This window comes from Mauremys reevesii, linkage group 1 (assembly GCF_016161935.1).
Source record: "Mauremys reevesii isolate NIE-2019 linkage group 1, ASM1616193v1, whole genome shotgun sequence".
NCBI lineage: Eukaryota > Metazoa > Chordata > Testudines > Geoemydidae > Mauremys > Mauremys reevesii.
The window spans coordinates 84,906,939-84,933,492 of record NC_052623.1 but is presented as its reverse complement, the minus strand read 5'-3'; the positions used below and the strand labels follow the sequence as shown (position 1 = coordinate 84,933,492).

The following is a 26,554-nucleotide window of genomic DNA, read 5'->3' as shown; positions in this document are numbered from 1 at the left end:
AATAGGGTTCCAGAGAATTTTTTCGTCAGATAAGACATATATATATATAGAGCCATTGTGTAAGTATATAATATTTTATTCCTGCTTTAATATTTAAGTGCCTGGTCCTGAAAGGTGCAGAGCACCTCAGGATCAAGCCCTAAATGTGTAATTTAATATATTTACTGTTCATTTTGTTGTATCTATACCATAAAATATACAGGATTGTGCAGTTGCAGAGAATAATGTTCCTATAAGCTCCTAACTTTATTTTCCCTTGTTTTCAGTGTTTCAAATTCTAGCCTTAACATCACAATAACTCACTTAATGCTTTATATTTATATAATATAATAAAACCTACATTTCCTTCATTTTTGTTTTGGATTATCATCAATATCTGGTGTTTTGCTACTTTAACTATTTTAGAATGATAACCTTTGTGCAGAGGGAACCACATCTGTCCAAATGAGCATATTGCTGACCAATAAGAACTGAGTTTTCTACAGCATCTTAAATAATTTAACTTGCTAATATACATTTCACTTGTACATTACCGCTTTTACTCCTCGGCTCGAGATTTTCTTTCCTTAATTATATATCTTTGTGTATCTTTATTTTTCCTTTCATATTCAGTGTCCTTCCTTACCTTGGATTCTCTTTCTCTTCTCTCTTTTTTCTCATGCCTAATCTTTCCATTGTCCTTCCCTCTAGTCATCAGGGATTCTCTACATATGAGGTTATTCAGGAATAGCTGATCCACTTTAAATTTAGACCCTACCTTAATCTGAAACAATTTGCAAGTGTAGGCAAGCACTTAGGCCATGCTCCAAAGCCCACTGAAGTCAGTTTGAATTGTCAGGCCTTTAATTTGCTCACCTCAATGTTATTTTTTTTTCTCACCTCTCAATCTCAATGCTTCTTTTCTAATCTATCACTTCAGGGTTCCCTCCACTCACCACTACTGTTCTCTCCCTCAGATACACTCACTACTTCCACTCCAGTTGAACACTCCTCAAACACATCTGTATTTGGGAGGCACACAGAAGGCTTTTCAGGTCTTCTGGTGAGATTATTCTTCCTAGTATCTATGGACTTTGGGGGAAAGAGGGATGTTCTAATGCCTTTCCCTCCATTTAAGAGATGCAGAACCAGGATCTTCTCTCCCCCTCTGCCTCTCCCTAGACAGCTGGGGCAGAGAGTCATCCAGTAGTCTTGCCAGCCATGCTTGGGACCAGAATACTAGACAAATGTTCAGTTGCATGGTTATACAAATAGTATTCCAGATAGTATCTGACAAATGACAATAACAATATTACTTTGTGATCAGCTGCACAGTTACTAACATTAATATTGCATGTGTTAAATATTGCATAAAGATGCACTGATACTGGTGTGGTTTTATTTTGACATAGGGGATGTCCCACTCTGGTACAGGCATTACCAGGTCCTAGCACGCAAGTTACTGCAGGAAGCAACCATACAGCCATTCTCTTAATGGATGGACAGGTCTTCACATTTGGAAGTTTCTCTGTAAGGAAACATTTCTTTTTACTTTTGGAAATAGTTTTTATCTATATATTGTACACTTAAAGTTATAGTAAATAGTTTTTAGAATTTTTTTTCACAGTTCCACACATTTGCATATACCTAACTTATGCCTGTGCATATTAAGTGTTTGTGTGTCTTTATTTTAAATCTGGTTAGAAAAGCATGACTCTGAAAATCTCCCGCTGTTCCTTAGTGTCTCCCATATCAAATTTACATAGTTTACAAGGGGAACTTTTTTTTTCCAATTGGCATTAATGTCAAAACTATCTGCAAACTAACGTGGTGGGATTTCATGACACCTGTAGAATATTACTACATGAGAAGATAATGCATGGAGAAGATTGTTACTGTTCATCGCACTCCTGACTCACATCAGAGCTGCTTCTTGGGCTGCAAGGGAAGTTGTGGGAGGCACCACCTCCATTTTCCTCACACCAGTAGTAGGGCTGATTCAAACACGTAAGATTAACGTAAGGTTAAAAATTGTAGGATGTAGCTTAAATTTGTAACTTTGCTAGACACTAAAAATCATCGACTGAATAGAGGCACTGGATTTAGGGCTTATTACAACAATCTGAAACCCACTAACAACCTCCCCCCTCCCCAGCTGCTTCCCTCCCCTCTTCCTTCTCTCCGTATGACTAGAGTGGTGTTAATAAACCACATCATCTTGAATGGTCCCTTGAAATATTTATCTATGTATGCTAAACAATCTGTTCAAACCTTGCATTTAGCAGACGTATTTTGAGTTAGTTTCCCAGACCTGAAGAAGAGCTCTCTGTAAACTCAAAAATTTGTCTCTCACTAACTGAAGTTGGTCCAATAAAAGAGAATACCTCATCCCAGGAGTACTGGAAGCTTCCTAAAAGTGTGTGTGTGTGTGTACACACACAATGGTGCCTGAACAGTGGCTCCAACCCCTGTGCCGCCCCTTCCCTCGAGGCCACATGCCACAGTATGATAGCATTATGAAGTAAACTTTTAATGGGTCATCTTTTTCCATTTTGTATATTGAAACTGCTATTTTATCCTTCTGAAACTATTGTTGCTAGTATTTACTAATTACTGATTTCTTTCTTTAGAAGGGACAGCTTGGCAGACCAATTTTGGATATGCCTTACTGGAATGCAAAGCCAGCACCTATGCCTAATATTGGATCTAAATATGGACGCAAAGCTACTTGGATTGGAGCAAGTGGAGATCAGACTTTTCTTCGGATTGATGAAGCTCTCATTAACTCTCATGTTCTAGCCACGTCTGAGATCTTTGCAAGCAGGCATATAATAGGTAAGAGCTCTTCAACAGTATTGTAAATTAGTTCATTTAACATACATTTAGTGAAGGAACTTGAAACATTACAATGCAAGCAGTGGAGGTAGTAAGTAAAAGATGCAAATTGAGTAAACTCTTATCTTATGACACTCCATTTTACTTTTAGGGTATTTACATTTTATATGGTACTCTTAATTGATTTACAAATGTAATTTTATTATTAATACAAATAAAAATCCTCCAAGCTACTCTTAAATTTTTAATGTTCCAGCGCAGTTAAAAACATCTCATCACATCTATTAGATATTGTACTATGAGTGTACTCTTCCTTACATTATTATTATTACTTCAGCTAGCATGTGACAGATGGACTATTTGTCTATTTTTTCCAGGTTTGGTCCCTGCTTCTATGTCAGAACCGCCTCCGTTTAAATGTCTTCTGATAAATAAAGTAGATGGGAGTTGCAAGACATTTAATGATTCTGAACAGGAGGATCTTCAAGGGTTTGGAGTATGTCTGGATCCTGTTTATGATGTTATTTGGAGGCAAGTGTGGTTTGTAGTCACAGAAAGGGGGCATCAGTATAGACATAAGATTGAACTTATTAGAACAATTTTGGGTAGCATCATCTGCTCACATAGGATCAACTATCATTTCTGTTACCTATCATAAGAAGGCTTCTGTTTAATCTCCTTTATATATGTGCCAGGCCTTTTGCTTCTCCCTGGCTCCAAAGCATGTGCTGTCACGCCCAGTCTTTTCAAGGAGGTTTATTTAAACAGAAAACAGTCTCAACTCAGTCATTGGCCCCAGGCTTTAGGGTCAGCCCTGCCAGAGGTCTCTAGCTCACCTGCTCCTGGCAACTTCCCAGCCGTAGTCAGCTCTGCTCCCATCCTGGAACAGCAGCCACAGAGCTGCTTCCCCGAGCCTGTGGGCCCCTTGCTCTAGGGACCCACAGTAGGAGCTAATTGCACTCCAGTGTGGCTTTTCCTCCACGGGGCTTAGCTTGCTCTGTCCATTCCTTTCCAGGGCTCAACCTATCTCAGTCTTTCCTCCCTCCAGCTGCCTACTGCCAGCCCTTTTTAGGCCCTCTTTAACTGAATTGGACTTACCTGTCAGTAAGGCTCAGTCTATCAGAGAAACCAGCTACCCTGTGACAAACTGTATCTCTGTTTTTACTTCTTGGATGGCTTGCTGTCCACTTGAGCTCAACATGGCCTAAACAGAGCTGCTCCTTTTTCCTCCTGAATTCTTATCACATCATTTGGTCTCTGTTATTTTCAACAACTCCTCCAGGCTCAAAATATTTGGTAATCTTAAATTCCTCTGTCTGTGTTCCTTGCATTGTGTCCAAGCCTTATTCAGATTTTACTGTTTATTCTTCCACAATGTATCGTGTATCTGAATCTTCTTGCCTTGCCCAACAGTTAAACCACTTGTTCATGTCTTAATCTCTCAATTCAGTTACAAAAGGATCTTCCTCAGCAGTCTCACTGATCACAGCTGATCAGAAGGGGGAAGAAGTGGTACTCTTCTAAGATCTGCCCACTTGAGATATAAAAATAAGAGGACATTCACAATAGATTATAGCTCTTCCTTCGAGTGTCCTCTGTATATTCCCACTCATAGAATGCTCCAACCAGTGCAGTGCAGCCTGAATGATAAGATTCTACTAATAGTAGCCATTGGAGTGTCTATGTGCCTCCCTTGGTCCCTGTTGCTGTGTGATCCTTATGGAGTAGTAACTAGATAGTTTGTATTGGTTAGTTGTTGCCTAAGTGCATATAGTTATATATTATTACTTAGAGGTAGGTAGCTAAAGGATAACATGTTGGATCAGAAGATTAAGAAGCTTGGATTCAAAAGATGTTTCTTGTGACCGGCAGTATCCCAGCATCAGATGCACATATCAGATGCTTGGCATGCTTGGGGGAAGATCGTTCTCCCTCTGAATATCCAATCTGCTTAATAAAAACAACGAGGAGTCTGGTGGCACCTTAAAGACTAACAGATTTATTTGGGCATAAGCTTTTGTGGGTAAAAAACCCACTTCTTCAGATGCGCTTCTTCAGACTTACACGGCTACCCCCTGATACTTGACAATCTGCTTAATGTTTATCGCAAGGGCTAAGAGTGCGAGAGATGAAATAGGCTCCAGTCAGTTTTAATGCAGGAATCCCTGACAATGGCAGCAGATTCTCAGAGTGTGGTTGTAGTTCCAGTCATTTCGGCTGGGGAAAAAAAAACAGATTCAGCTTCTGTGTCAGATACAGGATCTGTCATAGTTAAGGATCCAAAAAAGAAAAGTTTTGGATCAGTGATAAACTGTTTCCATAGCTGTCCCATTTCAGAAAGTATTGGTTGCAGTACCAAGAAAATATGTGCAGATCGCCTTGATGTCTGCCTCAATACAAAGAACCAATCTGAGAGAGAGATTTACAAGGACAGAATCTATTTATAGAGCTAGGATCTGAATTAAGATCTCAGCTCAGAGTTGGGAGTTGTCCTTGTAAAGATCTGACAATATCACATCTGGAGGAGCCTGGCCTTATGGTGAGATCTAAGGATCCAGTTAAGAGAACTGATGAGGGTTTGTTAACTGGCACAATACTGTTAAAGCAGTAGTTCATCATATGGATCCATCTGTGGCTCCATTGACACTTGAGTCTGGTACTGCTTCTTAGGACACATCACTTGGGCTGCTGCAAGCAATCAGACTGACTGCTTTTCTGAGTGTCAGCAGCACTGTGCTGCTGTATTCTATTAAGATCCCTGGAGAAGAACTGTTCTCTGCTCTCCATTTCAAGGAGGTTATTGTCTCAAGTCCTGTCTGAGCCTTGAGTGATTTGAAGCTAGAAGAGAAATACAGATCACAGATTAGAACAGGAAAAAATTATTATAACCAGTTCAGTGCAGGTCTGCTGGATCCACAGGCACAGAAATATTTCCAGCTTGATCTATCCAGTGGGGTTTTGGCCTGAGTGGTTAGATATCTCATTTAGTAAGATGGTCTCACTGGCCATTTTGGGCACCTTATTAGGAAGGTGTGAGGACAGACTTTCAGCAAAACTATATTAGGATGACATTCAGTTGTTGAATCCAATGGATAAGGACCAGCCAATACAGCTTCCTCATAAGAAGTCACCTAAGGAAATTGTAAAAGATGAGGACAAGCTGGAGCGGGTAGATTCTGATTCAGAATTAAGGGATGTGTCTTCTCCAAATGGAAATGTGGAGGACATCTCAGTATCATCACCATCAGAAGATGCTATAGCCTTTCAGGAGTTAGTATCTTGAATGTCAAAGATGCTAGATATTCCTTCTGTTTTTGTGGAGGAATCATCACATCCTCTGTGATATTTTGGGGTCAGTGGTTAGATAACTAATCATATTTCCCTTGTTATGAAATATGTCAACCACTCAGCTTCTCTCTAAAGATGATATATCAGTTCTCTGAAGAAGGACTTGCTATGTTTCATACTTACTTGCCTCCTAATTCATTGGTGGTCAAAGTGACATTTCACAGATCAAAAAAGTGCCCAAGCTCACTCTGCTCCATTGGATAAAGAAGGGAAGAGGCTGAATGTATTAGGAAGAAATATATTTTCTTCAGAGAAAATCAGCATGTGCATATTCAACTATGAAGCTGTCATGGCTAGGTACCAATACCATTTCTGGAGCAAAATGTCCTTTTCTTAATGTGCTTCTAGAGGACCACCAAAGGTTATTAAATGCTATTTTGACTGAAGGACTGAATGTTGCTAAGCAACAGTTGACAGTCGCTTTGAATCCTCAGATATTTCAGCAAGATCAGTAGTTTTCGCTGTCTCACTAAGGAGACATACCTGGTTAAGGTTGGTGGGACTCCCTTATGAGACAGAAATGAGGCTCGTGGACCTTCCATTTGAAGGAGAATAGTCTGTTGAGTGTTCAGACTAAAGAGGTACCGGAGAGCATGAAAAATGTAAGATCTGCTAGATCTTTAGGTTTCTTTAAGTAGGAAAGAAGTCATATTCTACTTCATTAAACAGGTAGCAAAGGCAATATCCACCTTCTTTGTCTCCACATCATTACAGTTACCAGAGAAGGGCATATCATTTTCATCCGAAACATCATACTTCACAATATCAACATCAATGGAGGAAGAATGTTAAACCTTGCAATAATAAAAGGAAAGTTTTGTCATCTTCATCTTCAGCCGTGCATCGGATTTGACATAATGACACGGAGCTTCGAGCCAGCCAGTATGGGCATTGTATAATCCACAGTTTGGGGACTAGTTGTCCCATTTTCTTTCAGCAGTGGGAGTTGTTAACATTGGACAGATGGATATTAAAACTCTTTTATACGGTTATACAATTCAGTTCAGAACCTCTCCCTCCAACAAGCCACCCACTTCATATTTGGACAGAGATCAGTCATCTTGATTTGCTAAAAAAAGGATTTCCAATCTCTACTATAGTTAGGTGTAGTAGAGGTAGTTCCATGAGATCACAGAGGAAAGAGGTCTTGATTTAAGGAAATTAAACACTTTATATAAAAGAACTTCACTTCTGCATGTTGTCTCTAACACCACCTCTTTCCCTCCAGGATTGTTTTGCAGCTCTGATCTTAAGACCCATACTTCCACATTTCTGTAAACAATGTCATTGAAATTTTCCGGTTTCATTGTTGGAGATGACTATTTTTCAATACAAGGCCCTCCCTTTTGAGTTATCTGCAGCACTCAGGGTATTTACAAAATGCCTGTCTGTTGTGGCAGTATACCTAAGGCGGCAGGGGATGTATGTATACTTGTACCTAGATGATTTAATAAGTGTCATTTAGGGAAGAGATCTTGTAAATTAAATATATTCACTATTTGTCAGTCTGTGATTACCAGTAAACTGGGAAAAGCCATGTCTAAACCCTATTTAAAGGGTTCTTTGTATAGGAGCCATAGTGGATTCAACTGTGAAGAGTGCTGTTCTGTTCTCCCAGAGGGGAGAGAGATCAACATAAAAAGATGTATGTATTTCCTCTGCCGGTTACCGAGACAATTGATTCTTTTCGTCCTTCAGTTGTTGGGTCTGTTGGCATCAACCACAGCAGTGCCTCCTTATGCTAGTCTTCAAATGAGGTCTTCAACATTAGTTAGCAAAGAATTACAAACCAGGTTTAGACAATATTCATTGAAAAAATGTTAATTCCACATCAGATGTTATCATTTAACGTGGTGGACAGACAATCAAATGCAATGAAAGATGTACTTTTTCAGTCCCTTACATCATCAGTAATACTGATCATGGATACATCTACCCTAGGATGGGGAGCCCATCAGAACAGTGAATTGTTGGTCAGAGATCATTGTTCATCAAAGGAACTTACACATCAATATTTTAGAACTGATAGAATAGCTCTAATGTATTTTCTATGTCAACTCAAAAACAAAGCAATTCTGTTAGTAATAGACTATATGACAGCATTATATCTGTGAAATTATGCATCTGAACCTTTGGTCCCTTCACTTGACTGCGTGGGGAATAGATCTTTAGATGAGCTAGAAGAAAGGCTTTCATTAGAAGTACAGAATGTATGGTTTTAGTCTAGAAAAGAATCCACACAAAAGTGCTATAGTCTTAAATGGAAGAGGTTTTTATTGTGGATTTCCATGTATAACATGGATCCTTATATGGCAACAATTAATTATGTATTAGAATATTTATTGTATTTAAAACATAATTTTTTTTATCTTCAGTTAAGCTTCATATCTCAGCCATGTCAGCATAGCATGTACCTGTAGAGGGAAAATCAGTTTTCGCTAATGAGATACAGTTAAGAGGTTTTAAAAAAGCCTTAATAATTTGTATCCTGCAATAAAAACTCCTGTGCTCTCTTGGAATCTGAATGTATTACAACACAATTAATGGGACCCCCCCCCCCTTTGAACCTGTTCTTTATTTCATTTGTCTATAAAAAATAGTGGTTTTGATAGCAAACACTTCTGGAACATGAATAAGTGAATTACATGCATTAATCACTGATCCACCATTCACTATTTTTCATGAGGATACAGTGGTTCTTTGTGCCTCATCCTAAGTTTTTACCAAAAAAATTCTCTGATTTTTCACATAAATCAATCTATAATTTTACCAGTCATCTTTCACAAACCCCATACTCATGATGGGGATGCTAAATTACACATGTTGTATGTGAAGAGAGTATTGTCTTTTTGTTTAGATAGGACTACAACATTTAGACAGTCTTCCAAGATGTTCAGAGCTTGTAGACCAAAAAACAAGGGGAAAACTGTTTATATACAGAATTTCTCTAGATGGGTTAGATTTGGTATTTATGAAACATATAAATTGAAGGGATTATCCATTCCTCAAGGCAGCAGAACTCATTCAGAAAAATCAAAGGCAGCTTGCATGACTTTCTCTAGATACAGTTCTCTGGTGAAGATATGTACAGTAGCAACCCAGAGTTGTGTTCACACTTTTACTAATCATTGTTCTTTAGACTTTGAATCTAGATCTGGTGCAAAGTTTGGCAAGGCAGCCATGCACAACTTGTTTAACTAAAATGCCAGGTTCCACCCCCTTGGGTCAGAGTACTTGTTAATCCATCCCATGAGTAGGAATATACAGAGGACAGTCAAAGGAAGACATTAAGTTTACTTACCTGTAACTGAGATTCTTCAAGATGAACTCTGGATATTCACACTCCCCACCCACCTTTCCCTATTACCTCAGAGTCCTACTTACCAGACGACTGGGGGTTGCAGTTGAATGAACTGAGGTGGTGGGTCATCACACTCCTTTTAAACTCTTGCCCTAGAACTCGAGAATTCTGTAGGAGTAGGGAGGAGAGTGTAAGGGAGCTGCGTGGATGCTTCAACAGCTATTGCTGGTAGAATTTTACCATTTGGGCTGCATCAGTAAGAGCATCCCATGAGTGTCAATATGCAGAGTCCATATTGAAGAACCTCGGTTACAGGTAACTAACCTTCATATATTCAAAACGTGTGCTCTGATGGTCTCTTCAAGATTGAGTTCTCTTCATCAGAGTTCAGATACACCTATGAGCAGAGATGAGTTAAGGCAATAGTTGTATGCTTAAGGCTCTGTGATGACATCAGAATCTCAGCTTTTATTTAGGAGAAGTTTCTAGCCATCATGATTGTCAAGAAAATCTTGAAAATGAGTCAAGTGGAAGTGTTTCATAAATTTCTGCCTGAGTCAAAAAGTCTATAGGAAGGACAAGCAGTAGCAGCTATAGAGCCAGGGAGGAAGCCAGTTAGCCCACATTTGTTTAGAAAGGATGCAGTCTGACTTGGGGCCAGGGCTTGAATGGCCATCTGGGCTCTGCAGGACTGGATCCTTTTCACAGGGGCTTAGATGCCCTACTCAAATCTATGGGATCTGTTTAGATGACCTGTTTGGATCTCTGGGATCTGCTTCCCCTTCGTGTGGCTTTTATATGCTCTCAGGGCTTTGTTTATTTCCACCTACCCTTCTATCTTCATGAATCAGATGGAGAGGAAAGATGCTGTAGGTCTTCAAAATATTATTGTTCTTTCCTTACTAACATGCTTTGAGCAGTGAAATAATTTCAATGTCAATTTTAACTATCATCATTGATATACCATTGATAACAAATACTTCTTACTCATTTCATTCCCTTTCTCCATCTTAATCCATGCTTCCCCTGCACACAGAAGGTTCTTCCAATCCATTGCTAAGTTACTGTGTTCATATCATTCTCCCTTAAAAAAACCTCTTCATATGGGTCATCCACAAGAAGGTACTGTCTGTTGAAAAAAACAAGCGAAAATATATTGGACCCCTCAACCCCAAGATTTACATGCATCAAAACTGAGTAACCTTATGGCTTCCAATTTAAAGCTTTGTTATTTTTTGCCTCATCCCCTACAGTTTGGTACTGTCACTTCTTGTATTGCATCTATAATTCAATTTTAAGCTCGTGAAATCAACAACCATTTTAACGTCTCTTGTTAGCTCTGAGACATGCTCAGAACATTTTTTGGATGTTCTGAAATTTAAATAATCTAATCTGTTTGTTTGAATTTAAGATTATTAAGAATGTTTGGGGCTTTTGTTACATTTTTGTAATAAATAGTGATTATCTTGCATAACATATATTTCATTGGTACAGTGGATTGCAATCCTAACATTCCCTACTAGTCGGAACTATCATTAAGTAGTTTTCAGTAGATATTAAAATAGTTTAGAAAGTTTAAATATTAAAATAGGTTCAGTTAATTTTTTATGTTAAATTTAATTTTTTGCTACATTGAAATATTTTTTTGTTACTTTGTGTTTTTGGGTCAGGTTTCGACCAAATACTAGAGAACTGTGGAGTTACAATGCCGTTGTTGCTGATTCCAGGCTTCCCTCAGCTCCAGACATGCAATCCCGATGTAGTATTCTAAGCCCGGAACTTGCACTTCCGACAGGATCCAAAGCTCTAACCACCAGGTCTCATGCAGCTTTGCACATTCTAGGTATAAATTTATGGTTGATGAATCAAAAAGCTGAAAAGTAATAGTAAATGCAGTCTGCTCTGTGTGTGTGTGTGTGTGTGTGTGTGTGTTGTCTTTGAGTAGTGTCCCCATGGGTGCTCCACTTCAGGTGTGTTTACACCCCATACACCTGAGATCAGAGATTTTTTTTGTAATCGTGCTCGTTCGACTTGCATATATGCCCTACACATCCTCATGCCTTCCACGGAGGCTATATAGGGCTGCACGGTAGAACTGCTCTCAGTTCCTTCTCATCCGCCTCAGCCTGAGACAGAGTATTAGTGTGCCTTTCTATTCAAAAATAGTCTATTAGCCTCTCTGCCTCTCATTTCTATTTACTTTGTTTCAGAGGAATTGGTCTCAAAAGTTCTGGTCTGAGTTTAAGGGCAGGGGTAGGAAGAATCGTGAGAAAAGACTTTGACTCTTATCAATGGAGCATTCTCCCTGTCCAGCTTCAGATCCAGGCCAGGATGCGCATCCGCTCACCTCAGATGTCGGCCTGGGAGTGAACATAGTGCCCCTTTGACTTCAGCACATTCACTTGGATCTGTTGGAGGTAAATCCTCAGAGAAGACCTAGAAAAAGAGAGCCCATTCTCCTCAGAAGGATCCTGCTCTAAAGTCTGTCTCTTCCAACTAAGACTTTTTCAGAGACCTTATGTCCTGCTAAAGTCCCTCTGTATGATAAAGATCAACAATGTCTTAATTGATTTGGCTGCAAGATCTACTCATCCCCAACACTTCAATTTAGAATAGCAAACTGTCAGGCTGTCATGGCTATATACAACCACTCAAATTACACCAATTTTTCCACCTTTATTGAACATTTACCAACTGAACAGAGTGAGCTGTCTTAGGCTACAATTAGGGGCAACTGTTAGCCAGAACGTCTTTTCAGGTCTCACTGAGATGCCGCAGACACTGCTGCTCAGTCTGTTGCTGCAGCAGTGGTCATATGCACAGCATCCTGGCTTCAGTTTTTAGAATTTGAAAGAGAGGTCCAAAACATCTTTGAGGACTTTCCCTTTGATGGTGTCAAACTTTTTGCGGAATCCAAAGACAAATACTTGCATACCCTAAAGCAGGGGTCAGCTACCTTCGGCATGCGGCCCATCGGGGTAATCCACTGGCGGGTCACAAGACATTTTGTTTACATTGACCGTCCACAGGCACGGCCCCCCTCAGCTCCCAATGGCCGCAGTTCACTGTTCCAGGCCAATGGGAGCTGCGAGAAGCGGTGGCCAGCACATCCCTGTGTCCCGCCAGTGGATTACCCTGATGGGCCGCGTGCCGAAGGTTGCCAACCCCTGCCCTAAAGTATTCTAGAGCCACCTTGAGATCTCTTGGGATTTGCACACTTGTGTACAAAATAAGATTTAGTAAATCCCAGATGGCACAGAGATCCTGCCTCACATAATTTCCAACTTTTGAGAGACCTTATGAAGCACTCAAAAAGAAACTACGATATCAGAGGAAGAGACTGTTTCTTCAGTTTCTACCACTTAGGTCCCATCAACATCTAAGCAGCAGTTATGACAAGTTGGTTGTGGTCCTGAAACAATCCCATAGAACTGAGCTGCATGTGCACCATTCTGCCTCCTTCCTCCTTTTTTGGAGACCACATCTCTTGTTTTCAGTTTGCATGGGAGTAGATTACATCAGATAAATGGGTGTAGGAGGTTACAAGATTGGGGCATTCCATCTGTTTTTACCTCCTTTTCCTCTTACCCACGCCTCTTCAGGGACCCCTCTCACGACCCTTTCTTAAGGCAGAAAGTTGATTCCCTCCTGTACATATAGGAGCTGTAAAAATGTTCTAGCTCAGCACAGTGGGAAGAGCATCTACTCCAACTGTTTCCTGGCCCTGAAAAAGAAAGGAGGATGGAGATCAATTTTAGATCTAAGACACCCTAAACAACTTTGTGAAATCCCCAAAATTCACGATGTTGACTGTTGCAGCAATAATTCCATCCTTGGAACAGGGGGGTTGGTTTTTGGCTCTTGACCTTCAGGACACCTATTTTCATATGTGATTCTTCCAATTTGCGAGCAATTCCTTTGGTTTCTGATAGGTCAGGATCACTGCTAGTATTGAGTGCTCCCATTCTTCCTCTTTTCTGCCCCAAGGATGTTTTCGAAGGTGTTAGTGGTCACAGAATTATACCCAGGGATTGGAGATAAGCTATTTCCTTATCTTGATGATACAAGGGCCAATCTTACAACAAGGTTTGCCATTCTTATTGCAAAGAGTGGTCTCTGTTCAACAAGCTAGGGTTGCAGCTCAGCACTGAGAAATTTACTTGGACTGCAGTACAACAAATAGGGGCCTCCTTAGACACACTATCAGCCAGGCCTTACCTTTCTGCAGTCAGATTCCTGGTGTTAATAGGTCTAATCTCAAAGATTCAAACCAACCCACACACATCACAAAAAAATTGTCTGCAATTGCTTGGATACATGGCAGCATGTACCTTTTTGATGCTTTGTGGTAGGCTACACTTTGATGTGTCAGTATTGTTTCCACAACTCAATTTGTCGAAAGTCCCAGTCAGGATCCATGCAGGAGTTCCTTTTGTTCAAACTCCTCCTTCCATCACCATAATGACAGATGCATCACTGATGGATTGTGAAGCACATCTGGGGCCAGTACCACTCAGGACAAATGTTCAACCCAAGAGGCACTCTTGCACATCAACCTCCACAAGTTGAGGCAGTCAGAAATGCCTCTGTCTGTTTCCTAACTTTAATCAGAAACAAGTCCATAAGGATCTTGACAGACAACATAGCCTGCATTTTCTATATCAATTGATAGGGGTCAGATTGCCTTCTCTTTGTGCTGAAGCAATAAAACTCTGGAACTGTGCTTAGGCAACTGCATCCTAAACTCTGCTGCTTCTTCGAGTAGTGTCCCTATAGATACTCCACTATAGTTGTGTTTGCGTCCCTGTGCTGCAGATCAGAGAACTTCAGTAGCACTGTCCATTAGGCCCGCACATGCACTGTCTCACCTTGTGCCCTGCCATAAGACTAGTCAGCGCGCGGGGATTTTATTTTATTTTATTTCCATCCTTTTTGGGGGCCATTCTTTCCCCAATGACCTGTGCTCGGTTTTCCGAGTGTCAAGAAGTGCCTCTCCTGCAACAAGGGTATCCCCATCACAGACACCATGCATTCATAGTGCATTCGTTGTCTTGGGGAAGGACACATTCCTCAAAAGTGCACTTTCTGTCAGTAGCTCAGGCCTCTGTCTCCCAAGGACAGAGAACTGAGAAAGAGGATTATATCCATGAAAGCAGATCTCAGATCTTCTCTGGACCTGTACCAAGAGTTTCCACACAGACATGAGTCTTCCCCACATCCCGCAACATCCAAGGGCCCTGGAGTGTAAAAAAAAAAAATCTGCTGCCGACCTCTCTCATAAGTCAAAAAGGAGGACGGGAAGTCCCCACAGTGAACTGCAAGCAAGCCGAAAATAATTCCCAACATGCTTGGTAGCCTTGGTACCATCAGCACCGAGACAGGCCAAGTATCCATGGCAGGCACTGTTGATGTGCCCACAGACCCAGTGGGTACGGGCACAAAGTCAACAGCACCCAAAGAGAAGGACAGGACCAAATACTCGAAGGCACCACTGGTACATGATGTCCCATTGGTACTGACGCCTCATCCTGTACCTGAATGGCTGATGTGAACAAGATCTCTGTCCCCCTCAACACTACTGTGGCACTGAGCCAGTTGGCACCGCCGAATTCCGACACCTCAGGGACCTCCGTGTAATTGACATGCTGAATCTCTTCTCCTCAGCACTGGGACTTCTGCACCAAGTCTTTGCCTGGCACAGTAGTCTCCCCTACTGCCTTTCAATGCTCTCCCTCTCTCCAGTGCAGACTCAGAGGAGGGGATATCTCTGGACTCCCTCCAAACCCTCTATGGGGCCTGATGCCAACAGGGCCACTGGGCATATCTTCAGATGGTCCACCACTGCCATCCTCTTATGGCCCATCCATAGACACCACCACCCAAGTGTCCATACTGGGACCCCATGGCTGCGTACCACCCCCATGCCTCTTGGGCTTCTAGTCCCTTCTGTGAGCCCCTGAGACACACTTTCTTAGCCATGATGTCCAGGACTTTGGAGCTAGTCAAGGATATGCACCACAAGCTCCTGGACATCCTACACTCATCTTCATCTTCAAAAGTGTCCCTCCCTATCAGTGAGACCCTGCGAGAACCATATGTCAGACTCCAGCATCAGTTGCACAGACTTGCAAGCGGGAAGACAAAAAATACTATGTCCTTGCGAGAGAAGCAAAGTTCCTCTTCTCCCACCCTTCATCCAATTCTGTCATAGTGGATGCTGTCAATTCTCATGGCTGTCAACAGCACAGGAGGTCCACTCCCTACTACAGGGATTAGAAGCATTTGGACTTATTTGGGAGAAGATGTACTTCTTGGTCATGCTTCAGTTTCAGATCACCAGCTACCAAGCACTTATGGCAAAATATGATTACGAGAATTACTTGAAACTGAACAATTTTACTGAGCAGCTGGCCAAGTTGCATTGTGAACAATTTCTCTGCAAAGAGCTCAGTGCCCTCAAAGGGAAGATCTTCAGCGTTTGCCTGCACCTCCTTCGAGAAGCCCAACAGGTGGCGTTCGAAGGCATGTCGCATCACTACCGCCGTTGATATGTATCTGGCTGCAGTATTGGCCTTGTCAAGGGAAGACCATAGCATTGTCTTTGCTGCTAGCTGCCGGTCTTGGATGATGGCCTTAAATTGAACCAATTGATTAATCTTCAAACCTTCTAACTCAAGCCTCACCGAGACAACAGAGAAGCTATTTTACATACTCTAAATGTCAGAAGGGTCCTGGCCTTCTACCTGGACAGGATGAATGCTTTCAGGAAGTCCCCCAGACTTTTCCTCTCCATTATGGGCTGGGCAATATCAGCCAAAAGGCTTTCCAAACTATATTAGACAATGTTACCAAGTTTGCAATATGACCCCTCCAGATACTGTTCATGCAGGCTCCAAAAGGTCAATTTCCTCATCCATTGCCTTCTTCAAGAATGTCCCTATCTCAGAGATCTGTAGAGCGACGGCGTGAATCCACACCTTCACAGAACATTGTGATTGCTGGAAACTCTCTGCTTCCCTTGCCATCTTTGACTCCACAGTGCTGTCATCTGTACTTGAATTGACTTCGAAGTCCCTGCCCTCCAGAGGGGATACTGCTTGGGAGTCACCTACAGTGGAGCACCTATAGGGACACTACTTGAAGAAGTTACTCACCTTGTGCAATAACGATGGTTCTTCAAGATGTGTGTCATTCTGTCTGCTCCACAACCCACCCTCCTCCCCTCTATTTTGGAGTTCTTGGCAATGACTCTGTGGTAGAGAAGGAAGTGAGTGGAGTTAGCCCGTACACAGTAACTACCCTAGTGGTGGGGCTCAAGGAGAGACAGTGAATGTGTAGGCCTAACGGACACGGCTACTGAAGTTCTTCAATCAGTGCAGGTATGCAAACACACCTACAGTGGAGCACCCATAGGGGACACATTGCAAAGAACCATTGTTATTGCATAAGGTGAGTAACTTCTTCTACATATTTCCCAGGTACGAAATACCTACGTCTATTACCTCAGCAGACACCTCCCAGGACTCTCCCAGGACTGAATGGGAGTGGGACTCTTGAATGCTCAATCAAATATTTCTGAGTTGGGGAGTTCTGAAAATAGACTTTGCCATTGTTATAAGAAATGCAAATATTTTTGTTGCGGGGCAGGAGAGGGAGACAGTCATTAGGAGACACCTTTTTTGTTCCATGCCTTCTATATGCATTTCCTCCACCACCCCTTATTCTGAGGGTGATGAACAAAATCAGGTATGACAAGGTTAAATTCATATTAATAGTTCACACATGGCCCAGGCAGATCTGGTATCCTTACCTAATTCACCCAGCTGTTTGTCACTCAGTCACTTTTCCATCCATTCCTCATCTCCTTTCTCAGGATGGTGGTTGAATGTTCCACCCCAACTCAAGGATTTTTCATCTTAGAGCTTGGCTCCTCGATGGATTACAGGCCTAGAGACTTCCTGTTTTGAGGCGGTACAACAGGTATTAATGAACAGTAGAAAGGAATCCACAAGATTCACTTACCTTCATGACTGGGAAAGATACAGCATTAGGTGCGATCAGAGATGTTTTCCACCTGCTCACTAGTCCTCTTTACTGTTTTGAACTACTTTCTAGAGTTAAAGACAGGATTATTTGAGTTCCATCAGGGTATGCCTGACAGCCATAACAGCTTTTTGTCCTCGATTGAGGGATTCAGTTTTTTGCTCATCCCACAAATGAGGTTTCTCAGAAGATTGGGTAATTTCCCCCCTCAAGGTTAAGGAACCCACTGCCAATTTGGGATTTAAATCAAGTATTTAAATGCCTTATGAATCCTCCCTTTGAGCCAATTGTTCCCTCTTCCCTCATTAATTTATCTATGAACGCTGCCTTTTTGTGTCTGTTACCTCTGCTCAAAGGGTTGAAGAAATAAGAGATCTAACGGTGGACCCCCATTTCCAGTATTTTTCAAGGACACAGTTTCTTTGTCTATGTCTAAAACTTTAACCCGAGTTGTCTGAGTTTCATATTAACCCAGTCATCCATCTTCTGATATTTTCCCCAAAACCTTATCAGTCCATTTCCCACCTTGGATGGTAGGAAGGCATTAGCCTTTTATCTGGACAGAACAAGGTAATTTAGAAGCTCACCCAGACTGTGTATATCCATTGTGGATAGGTCTAAAGGTTCAGCAGTTTCTACCCAAAGATTCTCTAAGGGGATTCCAGATTGTATTATATAGTGCTACAAATCTGCTGACATTCAGCCTCCTCTTAGGATGTTGGCCCATTCCAAGAGGTCTTTCTCTACCTCTGTGGTGCTGCTCAAACATGTTTTGGTTCTGGACATTTGTAAGGCTGTAACTTGGATGTCAGTACATACCTTTTCTAGAAATTGTGCAATAGTCTAGTCTTCAAGATCAGATGCTGCCTTTGAAATGCAGCCTTGTTGTTAGTCTTGGACGTGACTCCAAAGCCCCCTCCTCCTGCTGTGAATGCTCTATGGTAGTCACCTGAAGTGAAGCACCTACGGGGACACTACTCAAATAAGGAGCGATTACTCACCCTGTGCAGTAACTGGGATTCTTTGTGATGTGTCTCCCCATGAATGCTCTATTACAGTCCTTCCTTCCCCTCTGCTTCACAGTTTCCTTTGGGGACTTTGCGGTGGAGAAGGAACTGAGGGCAGTTTGACCGCACAGGCCTGTGTAGTGTCGGTGCACGGCACAAGGAAATGTAGAGTGCATGTGCAGGTCAACTGAGGACTGCTACCAAAAATTTTTGATCAAAGGTACATGGGGTATAAGCACATCTGAAGTTGGGCACCCCTGGGCGCACGCATCTCGAACTGCATTTACTGCACAGGGCGAGTAACTTTCCCTTCAGTTATAGCCTTCAGGCTGTTGGAAAGCACTCTTATTTATCTTTTATGCCTTAGTACTATTATGAAGACAGAATTATGGATAGAAGAACTCAATTTAAGAAACTGTTACTTAGGCCTGGGCTACACTAGCGGGGGGGGTTCAAACTAACATACGCAACTTCAGCTACAGCGTAGCTGAAGTCAAAGTATCTTAGATAGACTTATCTGGCCGTCCTCATGGCGGCAAGTCGACTGCCGCGGCACCCCCATCGACTGTGCTTATTCCTCCTGCCGATGTGGAGTACGGGCATCAATTAGCGGATCGATTTATCACGTCCAGACGAGACACGATAAATCGATCCCCGATACATCGAACACTACCCGCCAATCCGGTGGGTAATATAGACGTACCATTAATCTGGTGGCTTTCCAAGTTTTTGAGTTTGATTCCTTTTTTTCCAAACACATTTGTGACCCTTTTGCCAAACATACTTATTAATGGTAATCAAATCAAATGGGTTTGTCTCCCTTTTCAGTGTTACTGCTGATGCTATCAGGGTTTAGGCTGTGGGTGAACTACTTAAATGGTTAGATTAGCAAATGCAAAATGGTCTTGGAAATGTTCTTTTGAACAATCTACAAAATACAGAATAAATGTTGTTTGTCGCAACCTCCCAAAGACAGGAATTCTCCCCTCCCCCAAATTGCTCTTCAGAAGTACCTTTAAGACCCCAGGGTAAATTTACCCTCTGTAAGACGGTGTAGCAGATTCCAGAGGAAGAATGAGATCCATATTACTTACACTCTCTCTCTCTCTCTCTCTCTCTCTGTATGTGTTACATACACCAGTTGAATGAGATAGGGCATGCTGACTGACAACTGTCTGATATGGAGGGTCTTAGAATGAAAGTTCACAGGTAAAACAGAATTTCCCCTTGATAGAAGGCTCTGTAATCTGGCGAACAAAAGATATAACAGTGTCCAGCTAGACAAATTCAAACTGTAAATAAAGTGAGGATAACCATTTTTAACCATGACGATAACCATTTGAACAACTTAACAATGGATCTTTTTGTTCTCTATCACTTGAAACTTTCAAATAAAGATCAGATATCTTTCTAAAAATGTTCTTCACCTCAACCACAAGATATGAGCATGATGCTGGAATTACTGGGTGAAATTCTGTGGTTTGTGTTATGCAGGTCAGACTGTATGATGGGGTGGCCAAACTGCAGCTCATGAGCCACATACAGATCTTTTACAGTTAAAGTGCAGCTCCCGGGGCTCACTGTCCCCACCCCTTTCTCTGTGTAACAGACTTGCGGGGAGGGAAGCTCGTGGCTTCTGCCCTCTGGCGGCGCTCAGGGCATACTGTCCCTCCTTAATCTCCTCTTTTCCAAACTAACCATACCTGGTTCCTTCAGCCTTTGCTCATATGGCTTGCATTCCATCCCTTTGATCATCTTTGTTGCTCACCTCTAGATCCTTTCCAATTTCTCTACATCTTTTCTACACAGCTGTGACCAAAATTGGACACAATACTCCAGCTCACGCCTAATCAGCACTCAGTAGAGCTGTACTATCACCTCCTGTGAGTTGCATGCCATGCCTCTGTTAATGCAACCCAAAATTACATTTGCTTTTTTTTGCAACAGCATCGCATTGTTGACTCATGCCGAGGTTGTGATCCATCACATCTCCCAGATCCTTCTCAGCAGTGCAGCTGCCAAGCCAATTACCTGCAGGGACTTGAGGCTACAGGCTTATAAGTCCTCTGAGACCCTGAAGCCAAGATATCTGCTCTCAGAACAGAATCTTGTGCATACCCAGGGCATCCCTATTTTTTTGCTGAGGTCCTTGCCTTCTGTGCCTATGAGGCACTTGCTGGTATCAGAGTTGGCTGCAGGATCTGGGTTTAGTTTCATTGCCTGCTACCAGAGGCACTATCTCATGTCAGCACCCTTCAGCAGCACCATACCCAAGAGAAGCCCCCATAATCTGATGCTGGCACCAATGGCAACGTTGACGGCACCAGCTCCTGCCTTGGTATCAGGACCACCCAGAAAAGGTACACACTCTGCTTCTATACCAGTGCCAACCCTGCTTCTTAGCTGACTTCTACCTCCACAAAATTTCTTATATATATAAAGCACATACCCACTTTTCAACACCAAGCATCCCAATTTGGGAGCCACTGTTGCCAAATGAATCTGTGCAGGAAGAGTTGGCACTGATGCCAGAGGATCGCTGTCTTCCAGTATCCAGGACACTGTGTCTTCATGTCTTGGTACTTCTGGCACGTATCCTGGTATCCTTCTCTTGCAGTCGCAACCCATTTTTCAGCCCTCTGGCCAGATTCTCCCTGTTTATGGAAGTAGTAGGGAACAGCCTTGGTGCATTCTAAGGCAGGCTCACGGGTCCCCAATGCCATATGCTGTGTCTCAGTACATTTCAGCCCATTTTTCACTCTCTCCCAGATGCCTGCCTCCTGGAAGGAGATGCTTCAAGATCCTATACAGTGCTTACATGGCCTTTCATACAAGAGTCAGTGTAGGCCCTTATTGAAACAGCTAAGCTAAAACCCTGGGCATCATCTGATTCACACTCTAGAAGAGATGTCTCTACTTCTGTGGCACTGGTGAAGGCACCACAATTGTTGGCACTAGTACTGACTGTTCTGATACCTATAGATTATACCAGTTCAGCTTGCTATCCCTTTCAGGAACCTGTCACGTCCACAGTGGAAGACTAGGATATTTTGGAAGAGGATGTCCCTTAGGACAATGACAAATCTGCTGATGGATATAATGTAGATATCACCTCACGTGATGAAAACATAGGATTTACTGTCATGTCATCATCTGATGTTTTCAGACAGTTTGCCATCTTCACATGAAGAGCATAAATCTGGAAAAAATGTACTTTTACAATGGAGTCAACAGATCTCTTATTGACATCTTACCCAGAGACAAGATTCCAGCCATGGAGCTGTTGACCCTGTAATATTTCACTTTCGCACATCAGCATGTTCCTACAGAACTTAATTTTGCCAGAAAAATTCTGACCAACTTTATTTCTAAGCAAAGACTCTCTAATCTCAGTTTTCTACATGTAGTTTCTCCATCCTGATCTTACTGTTGAGTCTTGACCCATTTGATAAGAATATGTAGAGACTGATAGTCAGGTGAGAAACTTCTGCTTTAGCTCTTCATTTCACTTATGTATATAAAGCATACCTGACACCAAAGGAGGAATGTGTATGTAAGGCTGTTGTTGAGAGGTTATATGCCATTGTCCACATAACAGGTTTAATCAAATATTTCTTAGTCTGTTGAGAGCAAATTGTTAGTAAAAAGATTTGTCTTCTGTGGTAAGGCTATATATTTCACCACAGTGACTTCTTCAAGCGTAATTGGAGGCAAAGTACTATTCTTCTGCTACAGTATGTTTATGTAGGTGAGGGGAAAGATGATGGTGCTGCTGATACCTTTTTTTCTTTAGGAGCATTCAGCTTTTCATCATAGTTCCACCAATTGTGGTATCCAGTTACAGAAATTGAATATTTCTTTTTATTTTCTTTCAGGTTGTCTTGATACATTGGCTGCTATGCAGGACTTAAAAATGGGTGTAGCAAACACAGAGGAGGAGACTCAAGCAGTAATGAAAGTTTATTCCAAGGAAGATTATAGTGTGGTTAACAGATTTGAAAGTATGTACTCAGTATAATCTTGCTGCACAAACAGACTTTCATTACACAAATCTGGTTCTATATAGATCTATAATTTATTTTTCCTTGTAGGTCATGGAGGAGGTTGGGGTTATTCAGCCCATTCAGTGGAAGCTATCCGCTTCTATGCTGATACTGACATTTTACTTGGTGGTCTTGGCCTTTTTGGAGGTAGGGGTGAATACACTGCTAAAATAAAGGTAAGAGATGATCTCTTTCAAAACATACTGTTTTAAGATTATGGGTTTAGAAATGTAATTTAGAATTGATAAGGTTTTTTAATGATTATACTAATGGGGTGGAAGGAACCATGCTGTACAATTGTAAAAGCTGTCCATCAAAAAATAAACAAAAAACCCACAGAAGAATATGAATCAGGCTCCCCACTGAGGCAATATTGATTCAGTGCCTCATGATGATTGTAGTATGGGGGAGATATAAAACTGAGAGTTTGCCACTTATCTTTAAAATCTTATGCAACTTTTTCAAGAACGGGTATTGGCACTAAGGTCCTGGCCAAATTTAAATTAAATGCTTTACCACTTGTCCTTAATTTCTAAGTAGCATTTCTGTAACTTTTGGAGCTCTTCATTGATGGTGGGTGAAGTGATTAGAAACTTTGTTCATTGAAGTGATTTTTGTATCATTCAATATGAAAAGAGAATTCAGATAGTATTTTTGAAGAGGTGGTGATATGGTGATACTCTTTTCTTAGACATTACAGCTTGGGCTACTAGAAACTTTAATGTTGAATAAGAGCATACTGTCATACTTGTAGCTGGGAATGGGTGACCCTTATATTGTCACGCCTTCCCCCCCACAAATAAAATAAATAAATAAATAAACCCTCAGTGCAGTGTTATTGAAAATACTGCCAGAAGGCTCCTCAGACCTTAAAACCTAAATAATAGGCTTGGTTATACAGGTTGCAATCTAACTAAAACATGGTAAAAACTATAAACAAAATTCTGTTGAGTACTAGGCTATTCCAAAAGGAGGCAATTGAGGGCAACACTCGGTTAAAATAATGCATTTAATAATTGCCATTCATTTGCTAAATTGTGCAGTAAAATCAAGTGATTTTCTAATGATAATTCTTCCTGATTTTTTTGATTATGTGAAAATGGAGACAACATAGGTTCTCCAAAAAGCTTTCCAGAATTTTCTGGAACCCATCCATCCCTTATCAAAGCTGCAGTAGTAAGCTTCCAGAAAGAGAATGTGATAACGTCCAAAAAGTCCCGTCTTCTTTCCTAGACATGACAGACAAACTCTGTGTCGTCAAAATGTTTTCATTGACCTACAAGTTGATTGGCCCTATGCAAACACACACCAACCATACCATCTGTGCCGGAAAGAGATTACGATCTTAAGGCCCGATCCTAGAAACATGCTTGTGACTACCTTTATGCACTGAGTAGCCCCACTGATGTCAGTATTGAAATTGCTGATTTCAATTAATGTATCATGAAGAAAAGACTTGATATTTTAAAGGAAAAAAGCAGACAGGAAAAACAACTGTTTAAAAGAACTTACTCACAATACAGAAGCAAACAGGCACAAACCATTTTTATTCACTTTCTAGGTCTTCATTGAGTTTCTCAAAATATTACTCTCTATTATGGGTTTACTCAAATGTAACTTCATACAATCCAGGTTTCAAGATGGTCATACTTTTCTGAGTTAATGACTCTTACCATAAATATGATTTTTTTTGTCATTCACTGATTTTTTTTTATATTGGTGAATTATTAATTCCTGTTGGGATTTCAGAAATGCCTCAGAGGATGTTGAAAGGAAAGGAACAAATTAGATTATCTAATTTACTTAAAACCTGTTTTTTCTGGTTCACAATATGTCATTCACATGCCATCAGTTACTTAGTTATGCTGCCTGAGATCTCTTCATCTTTCAAACAAGTGGGATTATTAAGAGGCTCTGTTTAAGGAAATATACAGGCTCTGATCATTAATAACATTTCTAGTGGGGAAAACTGAAACTGTGCCCATATAAACAAATTGGATTGCTATATGACTAGGATTGGTGCAGAGAATCAGAACTACAAGTGATCAGTAAGAGCTAAGATTCTTCATTTTTCTCTGTGGCTCACTCTCGAGATGTGCATATGCCTCATACATGTGAAATCAGAATCTTTGAACAGCAGTGTTTTTTGGGTCGCACTTGTGCCCTGCATGCCTCTGAGCCTCTTCACCTGATGGCATAATGGACAGAGCACCTGCCAGCATCTCCCAGTTCCCTCTTATTGTACATGGCAGTGAGGCAGGCCCAGACTCTGCCTGCCTGCTGCTTCCTAGCGCATTTTTTATAGCTTTATTTTCCTGTAAATTCCCCCTTTTATTTCTTTTAAACCTTTCCTTAAATTCAATCCCCTTAGGAAGAAGGAAAACAAAAATTAATTTCTCGCTTTGTGCCAAAACCTCTAAAGTGGTGGATTCAAACCCTTTGTGCTTTAAACCCCGTGCTTGTCTTATGACTGTTTCACCCCTTTCCAGACAATCATAGCCATTGTTTGTTTTGTCAGTGAGAGCCATGTGCCCAAGTGATGCTCCATCTGCCCATCATTCTCCTCAAGCACATGAAAATTCAGGGATACTTGGCTGAAATTATATCTTCTGGAGCTGTTTTGGGAGGAAGTTCACATGCAGAAGAACTGGCATCAACCTCTGTATCCCAGTCTGTCAGCTTGGGTGTGACTCCCAAGACTGGTACTGGTGTAAAAAAAAAAAAAAATCTGTCCCAGCACCCACAAGCTATAAGTAACAGCAGCCAAGGACCACCTCAGTACTAATGGCTGCTCTGGCACCATACTGTGGAAAGGTATCAGAGCACCAGACTAACCAGGGTTCTCAGCAGTGGCCTTCCCCAAAGAAAGGAGAAGTTGAAGCCTAAGACCAGCTCTCTCTTTGCTCTCTTCCCAAGAAAAGAGCACTAGAGCTGTGTGAATAACTGATTTTATTTATTTATTTTGGTTCACAGGCAATTCGGGGGGGGGAAGGATGGAGTTCAGGTTGAACCGAAACCAAAAATTCTGAAAAATTTCAGCAAATTTAAGCCAACAAAAAACTAAATTTGATTTGCCCTGAAATGAAACGTTTAGTTTCTGGGCATTTTTTTAAATAATGGCAAAAGAAAATTAAGGGCTAGATTCTCAAAATGGCTGGAGGCGAAGGTGGTGGTGTTGCTGCTTGCCTTCCTTATAACCTTTAAGCCCCAAGGTTAGAGCACTCACTTGGGATGTGGGAGACCCAGGATCAAGTTCTCCTCTTTGCCTTTCGTGGTTCAGGGACTTGAACCTCCCATCTTGGTGACTTCCGTAATCATTGGGCTAAAGGTTATAAAGGAGGCTCCTGAGGGGAGGGATAGCTCAGTGGCTTGAGCATTGGCCTGCTAAACCCAGGGTTGAGTTCAGTCCTTGAGGGGGGCATTTAGGGAACTGGGGTAAAAATCTGTCTGGGGATTGGTCCTGCTTTGAGCAGGGGGTTGGACTAGATGACCTCCTGAGGTCCCTTCCAACCCTGATATTCTATGTTTCCTCCATCCATTTTGTGAATAGTGCCCTTGTGAATCTACTCCTCCCACCACCCCAAAAAAGTTTGGGCCAAAACCATTTGGGTCAATTTTGGGTCAAATTCTTGAATAGTTTAGAGTCCACAAAAACTGTATTTTCCAGCAAATAAACAATTTTTAAAAAATATTTCTCCTAGCTCTATTGAGCACAATGCCCTTTCATACTATAGGGGCAAGTGACACTGTTCAATCTCTGACTCTGCATCAAAGGGCCTCAAGGCTACACCAGTACTTGGGACTGGGATAGATGCCTCAGTGCTGAAAATCTCAGTACTAACATCAGAGCTGGCATTGGCAGTTAAGGCACTAATATTCCCTGATGATTTATTACTGATGGAAGCTACTTTCTCTCCAGTATCACTCTCTCTACCGAGGGCACTTCATCTGGCACCAACTTAAAGATCTCAGCTCCCCATACTGACATCACCTCAGAG

The 26,554-nt window shown here is 41.5% G+C and overlaps 1 protein-coding gene across 11 annotated transcripts in view; it reads left to right on the top strand.

The window, feature by feature from the left end:
* MYCBP2 (MYC binding protein 2) overlaps positions 1-26,554 on the top strand; it is a 432,876-nt gene that overhangs the window by 144,767 nt on the left and 261,555 nt on the right. For all 11 annotated transcript variants that reach the window (XM_039512057.1, XM_039512192.1, XM_039512052.1 and 8 more), the window contains 6 exons: positions 1,392-1,509; positions 2,610-2,814; positions 3,192-3,345; positions 11,134-11,306; positions 22,389-22,514; positions 22,605-22,732. In XM_039512057.1, the coding sequence (XP_039367991.1) occupies positions 1,392-1,509; positions 2,610-2,814; positions 3,192-3,345; positions 11,134-11,306; positions 22,389-22,514; positions 22,605-22,732 (904 nt within the window). The remainder of the gene's footprint in view (positions 1-1,391; positions 1,510-2,609; positions 2,815-3,191; positions 3,346-11,133; positions 11,307-22,388; positions 22,515-22,604; positions 22,733-26,554) is intronic.